Source organism: Garra rufa, chromosome 14 (genome assembly GCF_049309525.1).
Source record: "Garra rufa chromosome 14, GarRuf1.0, whole genome shotgun sequence".
NCBI lineage: Eukaryota > Metazoa > Chordata > Actinopteri > Cypriniformes > Cyprinidae > Garra > Garra rufa.
The window spans coordinates 38,791,897-38,805,311 of NC_133374.1; the positions used below are offsets into that span (position 1 = coordinate 38,791,897).

Genomic DNA, 13,415 nt, shown 5'->3' on the forward strand with positions numbered 1-13,415 from the left:
AAAAAAAATCTCTATCTGGAACTCATTTAGAGCCTGATGTCTTGAGTTGGATCTATATTGTTGATTATAGCAGCCCTGTGACTCTTCAGCATATGTTTTCAATACAATCTGATGTGTTTATTAAGAATTTGCAGTGAATTCAGGCTGCCACCAATTAAAATCTGTTGTCTGAATATGCTGTTTGTCACAATTGCTGAGATTCTTACACCGAGTCTTGATGTATATGTGCCTCAATGAAGTTTTTTTTTTTTAATTATCCTAACAACTTTCACAATATAACACTTTCAGAAAAAAATCAAATGATCAATTTTCCCCGTCTTTGCGTGTCTGTCTGTTGTAACTTAGTTATAACAAACAAACAAAATCTAACTTTAAAAATGTAAGGATCAAGAGCCCAACTAAAGCAAACACTGACCACTATACTGCCTTTCAAAAGTCTCCTGGTTCAATTTTGTCCCATTTCAGAGAAATGAGAGTGTCAACATGTTTGACTAAGCTAAGGCATCTTTCTCAGTTTCAGTGTTGGTGTAGTTACTGTACTTTGCCTTTGGAGGGCAGTATAATGGTGACATTAAAATTGTGATTTTCATTTTTGATGATTATTGAAGACACCTGATGTTAACAAGCAGAATCACCAATCATCACTTAATTAATCACCTAATTACCTCTTTAACTTTAACTCTGCTTCAGTGTTATTTTACCACTATTCTACACAGTGTTATGACCACTATACTATACATTTTTCCCAGTCTTTGCTTGTCTGTCTGTTGTAACTTAGTTATAACAAACAAACAAAATCTAACTTTAAAAATGTAAGGATCAAGAGCCCAACTAAAGCAAACGCTGACCACTATACTGCCTTTCAAAGGAAAAGCACAGTAACTACACATTTGGTCAAAATTGAGTTAAAGCTTAAAATGGACTTTGTGACAACGGTTTTGTCTTGTGGCAAAGTCTCCTGATTAAATTTTGTCCCATCTCAGAGAAACAAGTGTCAACATGTTTGACTAGCTAGTGTAAAAACTTTTTACGCCGGCATTTTTCTCAGTTTCAGTGTTGGCGTAGTTACTGCACTTTGCCTTTGGAGGGCAGTATAATGGTGACTTTAAAATTGTGATTTTCGTTTTTGATGATTATTGAAGACACCTGATGTTAACAAGCAGAATCACCAATCATCACTTAATTAATCGCTTAATTACCTCTTTAACTTTAACTCTGCTTCAGTGTTATTTTAACGTTCACGTTCACACTCTTGAGTGTGGTCTCACATGTACTCCCAGGAGAATTAAATTCACACTGGATTTTTTTCTGTGTACCTTCATGTAGCAGTCACATTGCATAGGTGATTACAAAAACTCAAGAATATAAAATTCAGTAAGCAATAATAAAAAATTCTGTTTTCTTTTAATTTGCACTGGGGCAAATTATATCTCAGTCTGATCAGGGACACCTAACATGGAGTCAGAATCATGATTTCCTTATTATCAAGCAGTATTGACGAGGATGTTAATCGCAAAGTGGTGCCTGTATGTGACGGGTGATATCATGCAAACCCTCATTCCCAACAATCGCGCAGGAATCCATCCAAATCTTTGCATCCAGGCAAACGAGGAAGACTTTTGTTCCTGAGTAGAAAATAAACAAGAGTTTTCAATCCGCTAATCACACAGCAGATTAAAAAAAGCGTCTTTCATTCGTGGTTAGCTCATGAGGGCCACGGTGCTCTCCGGTTGCCCTCGGACCAGCTCTGAGAAGAACTCCAGCGCCAGCCGCACGTGAATAGGCACAAACACATAGGAGGTGTAAATGACCATGGCCACCATAGTGAAGAGGACCGTGTTGAAGATGGACTGCTCCCACAGCTCCAGCACATAGATGCCTGTGATGAGCAGGTACTGATAGTACAGCCAGCCCATATACTCTCTCATGTTCTTCATATCCATGCGGAGGATGCCCACACGGCCTCGCTAGCAGCTGCTGGAGAAGACAACAGGGTGAGGCTCTTCCTTACATACTGACAGAACACAATACACACAACAACAGATGAAACGCTCTGGAATAATGGAGCTTAGGAGTGGTATATGTCTTTATGTGCCTCAAATGACGGCATGTGAATTTATGACGTGAATGAGTAACCCTGCGGCATTCAAGCAGCTCACTGTTGGATTCAGTGACTCCTATAATCCATTATTTATTTTTAGGGCCGTCGTCTGATACTACTGATAACGGTTTCATGATGTCAAACAAACATTATGAATAAGTCTGTCAAGACAAACATTAAGTTGGCTTCAAAAAGCCTGATCAGAAACTGTAAAAAAGTTTTGGAAATTGTAGAAATGTTATGGTTTTCAGTCCGAAAAAGACTGAAGTTTTCAAAGCTTAAAGCTTTAATGTTTTAAAGGCAATACTGTTTCTAACTTATTTATCATGTTACTAGCATGTAGCTAGCATAATTTGCTAGTTACTTAGTTCTAGCATTTTTGTAACATGATTAACATGTCAATAGCATGTTGATAGCATCATTAACATGTTGCTAGCATGTTTCTAGCATGATTAGCAAGGCATTCGCATGTTTTAACATGATTAGCATGTTGCTAACATAATTAGCATTACTACCATAATTAGCAAGTTACTAGCATGATTAGCATGTTTCTAGCCTAATTAGCACATTGTTAGCATGTTTCCAGCATGATAAGTTATTATCATGTTACTAGCATGGTTACCATGTCATAAGCATGTTTCTAACATGATTAGCCTGTTACTATCAGGTTGCTAGCATTAAGTTAACATTAATAGCCTGTTGTTAGCATGATTAACAAGTTACTAGCATGTTTCTAACATTATTAGCATGTTGCTAGTATGTTTCTAACATGATTAGCATGTTAGCATGTTTGTAATATGTTTAACATATCAATAGTGTGTTGCTAGCATGTTGTTAACATCATTAACATGTTTCTAACATGTTTCTAACATGATTAGCATTTTACATGATGCTAACATTACTAGCATGATTAGCAAGTTACTAGCATGATTAACATGTTAACATGTTTCTAGCTGATGAACATGTCGTTAACATGTGGCTAGCCTAATTAGCATGTTTCTAGCATGATTAGTAAGTTATTAGCATGTTACTAGCATTATTAACATGTGGTTACCATTAGCATGTTACTAGCATTATGATTAACATGTTACCATGTTTCTAACATGATTAGCCTGTTACTAGCATGTTGCTAGCATGATGTTAGCATTAGTAGCCTGCTGTTAGCATGATTAGCATGTTTCTAGAATGATTAACATGCCGTTAACATGTTTCTAACCTGATAGCATGATTAGCGTGTTGTTAACGTGTCTAGCCTAATTAGCATGTTTCTAGCATGGTTAGCATGTTATTAGCATGTTAACATGATAAACGTGGTTACCATGTTTCTAACATGATTAGCCTGTTACTAGCATGATGTTAGCATTAGTAGCCTGTTGTTAGCATGATTAGCATGTTTCTAGAATGATTAGCATGTTGCTAACATGTTTCTAGCCTGATTAGCATGTTGTTAGCATGATTAGCAAGTTATTAGCATGTTACTGGCATGATTAACATGTGGTTACCATGTTTCTAACATGATTAGCCTCTTACTTGCATGATGTTAACACTAGTAGCCTGTTGTTAGCATGATTAGCATGTTTCTAGCATGAATAGCATGTTACTAGCATGATTAACATGTTGTTACCATGTTTCTGACATGATTAACCTGTTACTAGCATGTTGCTAGTATGATGTTAGCATTAGTAGCCTGTTGTTAGCATGATTAGCAAGTTACTAGCATGTTTCTAGCATGATTAGCATGTTGTTTACATGTTCTTAGCCTGATTAGCATGTCATTAACATAGTTCTAGTTGCTAGGCTTGGTTACAGATAGATAGATGACTCATCTGAACATTCCGTCAATGTAAGTCTATGGGATTTTTCCCAGGTTTATTTATCATTTTTAGGAAAAGCGTGAGTCCGATCAGTTAGAAACGATACAGCAACTGGGGTCAGATCAGTCTGAAGATCTGGCCTGAGTTTGGAGTTTGTAGAGTTAAAGCTCTAGGAGGAGTAGCAGTCAGAAATGTTAGTTTAGAATAATAATAACTAATTTTAAATAGCATTTCAGTAAATTGGTTTTCTCAAGCCACCTTAATGATACGATGAAAACGACAATCAGTGAGTAAGAAATCTTTTGTGTGTCCTCTTACTCTGAGTGTTGTGGTAATATTAAATTATTGGCAGGTCATTGTTCCCCATTAATAATCATATCAGGAACTGTCTGACCTTTGCTAAACTATGCGTATAGAGAGCACTGGGATGAAACTGTGTTTAAATGTGCCTCAAGGGCAGTTAAAGGTGATCCTCAGACGTGTGTAAAGATCTACAGCTCAGGTGCAGCACGTCCTACATGCAGGTGCAAAACACCGACTACAGGAACTCGTGTCAACAACAAGGAAAACATTTACACTCCTGCTCATAAAACACTACCTAATACAACAACTGGGTTGAATATTTCCACTTTAAATGTGGTTATTATGGTGAATTATTAATCTCATAACACGGCTATACACTGTCGTACTGCTTAAAGTGAACACAAATAATGATTTTATTGATTTTCTAACTCATGATCGATTGAGTCACATTCAACCCTGTTTCTGATTTAAATAAAACCAATGAAATGAGATACACCACATGCAACACTAAATCATTTTACAGAGCTATATATTTAGATTCTACAGCTGCATTTCTCATCTGTGGTGTGAAGTCAAGATGAAACAGAGAAAGCATAAACAAAACTGATTATACATAACAACGGTAGCAATGTCAACTGTCAAGTCATAATTCCATATCCAAGCAACAACAGAAACATTCAACATAATTTCACCTTGGTCCTGTTTGTTGCTCTGGTTGTTCAGTAGGACACACTGAGTGCAGTTTGCTTTTGTTGATGCACTAAATAAAACATCCTCAAACAGAAGGTACCAATGTGAACATGCACATGCATGAGAGAGAAATATTATCTATGTTTGCATGCACTCTGTTATGACTGCACTTAATTGCATCATAATTGACAGTGCTGTTGTTGTGACTTGTAGTAATAGTTGTAATAGTAATAGTAGTAGTGATAAAATGCTCATCAAGAGCATCAAAGAAACATTCCAGTCATTATAAGCCTGGGTAAATGTGTTGGCAGGTCTGCTGAGAGTCATGTAAAGTCACTCACCTCCGCGGGTATCTCTGCAGTGAAGAGTGTCAGTGATGGGATGTGAGTGTACTCTAGTGAATGTGTCTCGCTGAGAAGCTGCTCTACCAGTTAAACACACGCACCACTCCCACTTCTCGAATTTACTCTCACCTGTGTGTCTGTGCGTGCGTGCGTGCGAGTAAAGGAGTAGAATGGCAAAAGAAAAGATCAAACGTATTTTTAAAGCTCCCTGACTTTTTCTAACAGCACGCAGCGCAGCGGAACTTTCTCTTTCTCTCTCTCTCTCTCTCTCTCTCTCTCTCTCTCTCTCTCTCTCTCTCGGTGCGCATGCGTGAGTGAGTGGGCGGAGTTGGCGTGTGAGAGTTCTGCGGTGAGAGTGAGTTTTTTTTCCCTTTCTTTCTCTCTTTCTTTCACTATTTCTTTTGATTCTAGATTATTTTGGATAAGTTTGAGGGTTAAAAGAGATTTAAGGCTGATTAAGAGGTGCAGTCTTCCAGCGTGTGCTGGTAGACGATGGCGTCCTCAGAACGCACAAGTTATGAGCGGCTTTCACGCAGGCATGGCATTAAAATTGCGCCTGCAATGAATTGTTCAGTGGAAGAGTGTAGTTTGGCGGTCGGAAATATTGTTGGGCACGAAAGCATAATGTCAGCTTCCCGCATGAACAGCGCTATAGTGATTTTTTTAGATAACATCGAGAAAGTGAGTAGTGTGGTGCAGAAAGGAGTTGTTCTACAAGATACCTTTACTCCAGTTATTCCCCTAGTTCAACCGGCGAAAAAGATAATTGTGTCTAATGTTCCCCCGTTTATTAAAGATGAGATGTTGATTAATGAGTTATCTAGGTATGGAAAAATTGTTTCGCAACTGAGGAAAGTCCCGCTAGGATGTAAATCACCCTTACTTAAACATGTCGTCTCTTTTAGACGGCAAGTTTTCATGGTTTTGAAGAGCGACATGGAAGAACTAAACGTGGCATTTAAATTTAACATCGACGGCTTTGATTATGTTGTGTTTGCTAGCTCTGAGACTATGAAATGTTTTAAATGTGGGGGAGAGGGCCACATTCGGAACTCATGTCCGGTGCAGACTGAGGGTGTAGGTGCTAATACAGTGACAGCAGTGGATGTTGAATTGAGGGCAGCCGAGAATGAGCAGGGTGAAAGTGTGAGTGCCACTTCAGCAGAGGATGGGGCAAAGGAGGAGGGGATAGGAGGATCAGAAATGGCAAAGGATTCAAATGAGACTGATAAAGTAGCTGATGTTAGGATGGAAGAGGATATTAGTGCTGAGTGTGTGAGTGATGATGCGCTTTTTAAAACACCCACTGTTAAGAGGAAAAGGAACACAGGAAAAAGAGGGAATGGAAAACTAAAACAACTGTTAGTGACACAATCTGATGTAAGCAATGATGCCGAAAGCAGTGTTTTTGAGGATTCCGATAGTGATACTTTGGACTTTAAGAACAGAAGGACTAGACAAAATGTCTATTCTTTTGGAAAGGTTAAGTCCTTTTTACAAAGAACAAAAAACATGAAGAATGTGCAGGTTACAGATTTCTTTCCAGATCGTAGAATGTTTGTTGATTCTGTGGGGATGCTAATGAGAGGTGAGGGTGAAGAACAATTTACTGTTCAAGAAATATATAGATTAAAGAAAATTGCTGCAAAATTGAGATCAGAACTTCAAGCAGAGGATGGGTTTGAAACAACGTAGTGTAACTATTCCTACATGTCTATACTTGCTCTAAGCCTAGTCCTTTTTTCATACTTATTAATGAGTGTGGTGAGGGTGGGCACTCTTAACATAAATGGGGCACGAGATGCATATAAAAGGGCACTTTTTTTTGAATTAATAAGGCAAAAGAAAATTGATGTTGTGTTCATTCAGGAGACTCATAGTGATGGTCTAAATGAAATTGATTGGAGAAGAGAATGGGAAGGGGTGGTGGTGTGTTCTCATATGAGCTCTGTTAGAGGAGGGGTAGCTATTTTGTTTGCCAATCACTTTATTCCTGCCTCTTATGAGGTGAAACATGAAGTTCCTGGGAGGCTTATTGTTATACAAGCACAGTTTGAAAAATTTAGTATTGTGTTTATCAATGTATATGCTCCCGTTAGTGGTGCTGAGAGAGTTTGTTTTTTAAATAAGCTTAACGAATTTATGCAGTGCTGTGATTCAGATGAGTATTTGTTTTTAGGTGGTGATTTTAACTGCACTGAGAATAATATACTAGATCGGAATCATGTTGAACCTCATGCTGCTTCAAGCTGCACTATACGCACATTGATTGAGACCCATAAATTGTGTGATATATGGAGGCATTTGTATAAGAATGAAAAACAATATACATGGACACATACTCGAGGGAATTTCATTTCCCTGGCCAGATTAGATAGATTATATTGTTTTAAACATCATATTAATATTGTGAAAGACTGTGTAATAAGTCCATCAGGTTTTTCTGATCATGCTCTTGTTATATGCACGGTTTTTATAGCAAATATAAAGTTAAAGAGTGCCTATTGGCATTTTAATGCTTCATTGTTGGGTGATTTAAAGTTTAAGGAGGTTTTTGTCTTTTTTTGGAAAGAATTTAAATTAAAAAAAGATTGTTTTGTCGATCTGCGTCAGTGGTGGGACTATGGAAAAGTTGAAATTAAAATGTTATGTCAGCAGTATACTTTCAATGTCTCTAAAAATGCTACCCAAAAATTGAAGAAACTTGAAGCTGAAATTGTAGAGTTACAGACACTAATAGAGGCTACTGGAGGACAGAATGGAATTGATGCCCTAAAGTCTAAAAAGTTAATTTTTGCAAATCTGTTGGGCACGAAGGCAAAAGGAGCTTTGGTCAGATCGCGCTATCAAAATCTTGCGCATATGGATGCCCCATCCAAGTTCTTTTTTAATCTGGAAAGGAAAAATGGCCAGAGTCGATATATTCACTCATTGCGCTCAGAGAATGGGCAAGAATTGACAGCGCCGTCTGAAATAAGACGGTGGGCTGTAAGGTTCTATAATGAACTTTATGAGAGTGAATATAGGGAGGATGAAGAGGTGTCTGCTAGTTTTTATGCAGGCCTACCAAGGCTACCGGAAAAGTCAAAGGCAGTGCTGGAGAGGCCGCTGTGTGAGCGAGAGCTCTGGAATGCACTGCAGAATATGGAGAGTGGAAAAGCTCCTGGTATTGATGGGCTTCCAGTTGAATTTTACAGAGCCTTCTGGAAGGTGCTGGGAGATGATCTCTTGGATGTTCTCAATGAGAGCATAGCTGAGGGTTCTCTGCCTTTGAGTTGCAGGAGAGCTGTTATCACTCTTCTGCCTAAGAAAGGCGATCTACAAGAGATTAAAAACTGGAGACCGGTGAGCCTGTTGTGCTCTGATCTAAAAATTTTCTCTAAGGCTCTGGCCAGCAGATTGAGGGAGGTGATGGGGCAGATCATACACCCTGACCAGACATATTGTGTCCCTGGTAGGTCAATTTCAGATAATATCTTTCTTATTCGGGATATAATAGAGGTTTCAGATCTTTTGGGAATTAATTTAGGGCTCATTTCCATTGATCAAGAAAAAGCATTTGATAGAGTTGAGCACCAGTACCTTTGGGCAACTCTTAATGCTTTTGGTTTTGGACAAGGTTTCATTGGAGCAATTAAGGTGTTGTATGGAGACATTGAAAGTATGCTAAAAATCAATGGTGGTTTGAGCGCCCCCTTTAAAGTTAAGAGAGGTATTAGACAAGGATGTGCACTCTCTGGAATGTTGTACTCTTTAGCCATTGAACCTTTGCTAAACAAGTTACGCTCCAAAGTGAAAGGTTTACTATTACCTCATAACAATTTACAGCATCAGATATCAGCTTATGCTGATGATGTAATGATTATGATTAATGGCCAGAGTGATATAGATACCTTGGTACAAATTGTTGAAGAGTTTCGAAGCATATCCGCTGCCAAAGTTAATTGGAGCAAAAGTGATGCATTGATTGTTGGGAAATGGGAGAAGGGTCCACCATTATTACCCGGTGGGTTAATTTGGAAAAAAGGAGGAATCAAGTATTTGGGAGTTTTTATTGGGGATATAGTCACACAAAAAAGGAATTGGGTTGGGGTGGTTGAGAAAATTGAGGGTAGGTTAAAGAAATGGAAGTGGATACATCCACAATTGTCTTTTAGAGGGAGAGTGTTAATAATCAACAACTTGGCTGCTTCGACTTTATGGCACAGATTGGTATGTGTGGACCCTCCTCCCGGCCTTCTTTCTAGGTTGCAAGCAATCTTAGTAGATTTCTTTTGGGACAGGCTTCATTGGGTCCCCCAGGGTGTGCTTTTTCTGCCTGTTGAAGAAGGTGGTCAAGGACTCGTGCACCTGTTGAGTAGGCTTGCTACTTTTCGTTTACAGTTTATCCAGAGACTCTTAACTGGACCTGAAGATCTGGTATGGAGAAAAGTTGCCCAAACTATCCTGCAGAAAACTGAGAGGCTTGGACTTGACAACACTTTGTTTTTCATGGATCACGGACAGTTGAACTTAAAGGATCTACCCTCGTTTTACTGTGGACTTTTTAAAATGTGGGGACATTTAAATGCAACCAGAATGTGCAAGACAGAATCTTTATTTTGGTTACTGGAGGAACCTTTGGTCAAAGGAGCTCGCTTTGATCTATCAGATGTGCATTTGCCAGGTCTCACACTAAAGTTATGTGACGCTGGTATTGTAAAACTGAGGAATTTAATTGATGTGGCTGGGCCTGACTTAAGTGATGTATCTTCATTTGCTACTGCTTTAGGACAAAGGTCTTTGCGACAAGCTGAGGTTATTTTAAAAATGTGGAGAAAATTATTAACTGAAGAAGAATTACTCCTATTGCAAAAATTTGGTGATGGAAGTTTGGTTCCAGATATGAGAGATCAATTTCCAAAAATGGTTATTTCACCTGATCTGAGAGGCATGTCTGGTATTTTGTTGGAGTTAGAAGGAATACAAAACTTAGATTTTGCTTTGGTGGTAGGAAAAATGTTGTATAGGTGTTTTGTAAAGATTTTTAATAAAGTGATATTAAACAAAAAGACAGACACTGTGTGGCGAGAAAAATTAGGATTGCGAAAAGAGGATAAACCAGTTTGGAGGGTGATATACAAACCACCATTGAATAAACAAACCGGTGATTTGCAGTGGCGAATATTACACGGGGCTATCGCTGTAAACGCATTTGTTTCTGTCATAAATTCTGATGTTGCCGACAAATGTGTTTTTTGTGGAATAAGAGAAACTGTTTTTCACTGTTTTACGGATTGTACCAGATTGGGGTCAATTTTTGGTTTATTGAAGAATTTGTTTTTAATTTTTCAGGAAAAGTTCACTATTAATGTGTTTGTTTTAGGATTGAAATATTGTCAAAAACAAAGAAACAAATGGCAGTTAATTAATTTTATCCTTGGACAAGCCAAGCTTGCGATCTATGTTACAAGGAGAAATAGAATGGAGGGCAGATATGGTCAGGATGTTGTACCTCTTTTTAAAGCTTTTTTAAAGGCTAGGGTTGCTGTTGAGTATAAGTATTATAAATTAATGAATGATATGGAGTCTTTCAAGTTAAAATGGTGTTATAATGATATCATTTGTACTGTTTGTGAAGGTGAATTAACTTTTAATTTGTTATTATTTTAAATTTGGTTGTATAGTTTATGTGATAGTGGTCTTGGACTTTTGAATATTGTTTAATAAAGTTTATTTTTAAAATCAAATCTCTCTCTCTCTCTCTCTCTCTCTCTCTCTCTCTCTCTCTCTCTCTCTCTGCGGTAATGATGCTGTAGCCGCAGTACGGTACTCTGTGACGTCACCTACCGCGTGGATGTTTGACAGCAGTCGGCTCATTCCTATACTTTACTATGTTTACAAACAAACAAACAAAAAAGCATACCAAAAAGTGTGGAGTCACGCAAAATTTAATTTGTGAAGTAATTATTTAAATGAGATTATTTATGGATGAGAATTGATTGATTGATTGATTTAATATATTATAAATATACTAAAATATATTTAGATATATTAATATACTAGATAAAAATGTTTATTCCTTTTATCACTGCCCATTTTTACATTTTTTTTATTACATCTGGGGAATCCTGGACTAAAATCATAACTTTTTAATTTGTTTATCGTAATTTAATGCTTGTTTTATCTTAAATAGCACTGGTAGATTCGTAGCATAAGCCAAAAATACATTTAATGGGTCAAAATGATCAATTTTTCATTTATGCCAAAAATCATTAGTATAACAAGTTAAGATAATGTTCAATGAAGATGTTTTGTAAATTTCCTACCGTAAACATATAATTTATTTATTAGTAATAGAACTTAATTTGGACAAGTTTAAATGTGATTTTCTCAAATAGTTTCAAATATTGTCCTATCCTAGCAAACCATATTAATTATATATTTATATTAAATTATTATTTATAAGACCTTATTTATTCAGCTTTAATATGAAAAATTGACGCTTATGACGCTTATGGCTGGTGCACGGGAGAGATGCGTGGGCTGGAAGGTGGGATAGGCAGGGTCCCCCCTCTAGGCCAAAGCCGTGGTTCCCTGGAGAGGGGAGGCAAAGTCCCCTGGAAACCCTGGAAGTGGTGCCAAGTGGTATAAAAGGCTCTCAGGGTGACCAATGGCCACAGGTTCTCTGGAGGGTCAGTAACCTTGGCTTAAATGTGGGATGCCCAGGTTCGACTGGTGCATGAGTGGGGGTCTTGCCCTGGAAATCCAGGGGGCCTCAGGAGGAGAGGGAGTAGGGGAGGAGGTAGGGCTAGGCAGTCAGAGGTTGGTAAGGCAGGATACCCCTCTGAGGCAGGAGCCACGGTTCCCTGGAGAGGATAGAGGGAGTCTGCAGGGTCCCCCCTCTAAGCCAGAGATGTGGTTCCCTTGATCAGGGTAGCAGAGTCCCCCAGTGACCCTGGATGACCAAGGCAAGGCATCCAAAACCTTGATAAAGTCGTTAAGGGTGACCAGTGGTAAAAGGCTGGTGGAGTGACAAGTGGCCTGGATTTATGGAGGGCATGGTTGGCAGAGTCAGTAACCCGGGCTTAAGAGTGGGATGCCTGAGTTTGGCTGGTACATGGGTGGGGGTTCCTGCACCGGATGTCCAGGGGGCGTCAGGAGGAAAGATGGCTGAGCAGGAGGTAGGGCTTGGCAGAGTCCCCTCTCTAGGCCATAGCCGTGGTTCCCTGGAGTGGGGAGGCAAAGTCCTCTGGAAACCCTGGAAGTCTGAGGCGGGAAGTTGATAAGGGGTGCCCAGTGGTGTAAAAGGCTCCCAGGGTGACCAGTGGCCTGGTTCTCTGGAGGATCAGTAACCTGGGCTTAAGTGTGGGATGCCCGGGTTTGGCTGGTGCATGGGTGAGGGTCCAGGGGGCCTCAGGAGGAGAGGTGGCCAGGCAGAGGGGGTGCACCCCTAAAAGCTGCGGTTTCCTGTAGCGGGGTGGCCAAGTCCCCGTCGGGCATCGAGTCAGTAACCTGGGTTTAAGTGTGGGAGAGCCGGGGTCGAGTGGTTTTCCAAAGGTCCCCAGAGGAAAGGTGGCTGGGGAAGAGGTAGGGTGGGGCGGGTAGGAGGGGTGGGTGAGGCTGTCTATTGGGGGGCCTGTATCTCCGGCCCCTGGGGATGTATGGACTTGGGGCTGCTGGCATTGAATAGGGGGCCTCTGGGTCTAGCGATGAGTTTGGTATATAATGAGTTGTGACTATAATCATAACATTGTTTTGGTATTAACCATGTTTGTGTGGTGAAAGCTGATGTGTGTGTGATACATGACACCAACTCTGTTAGAAAAGACTATTCTATTGCAACATGCTGAAAGAAGAGCAGATGCAGGTGTAGAAGAAGTGAAGTGAAGTGAAGAAGAAAAAAGCATGATCATAATAGTCATGTATAGTCTCATACATTATAGTCTGCCTGTCCTAAATAGTAAGCATTACCATTTGACAAAACTATCAAACTTTCTAATAGTTCATCCTCAGTTTCACACAAGGGTGTCGGTGGATATGTGATATCTGCTGATTCACACAGGCAAGATCTCACTGCAAAAAGAAAAGCATGTCTTGTGAAAAAGAATGCCTTGGAAAGAATTCAGATCCGGCTGTCAGGTGTGCTGAGGTCTTTAGAAAGCCAGGTGGGAAAACCGGATT

General features: G+C 39.4%; 1 protein-coding gene across 1 annotated transcript; it reads right to left on the bottom strand.

Moving 5' to 3' along the window:
- Window positions 1–1,402: 1,402 nt before the first annotated feature.
- sptssb (serine palmitoyltransferase, small subunit B) lies at window positions 1,403–1,968 on the bottom strand. The gene has a single exon (XM_073817214.1). The coding sequence runs from the start codon at window positions 1,941–1,943 to the stop codon at window positions 1,701–1,703; it is 243 nt and encodes an 80-aa protein (XP_073673315.1). The 5' UTR covers window positions 1,944–1,968; the 3' UTR covers window positions 1,403–1,700.
- Window positions 1,969–13,415: the final 11,447 nt, after the last annotated feature.

Coding starts and splice junctions, on each gene's coding strand:
- sptssb (XM_073817214.1), bottom strand. CDS start 1,943: ATGGATATGAAGAACATGAGAGAGTATATGGGCTGGCTGTACTATCAG.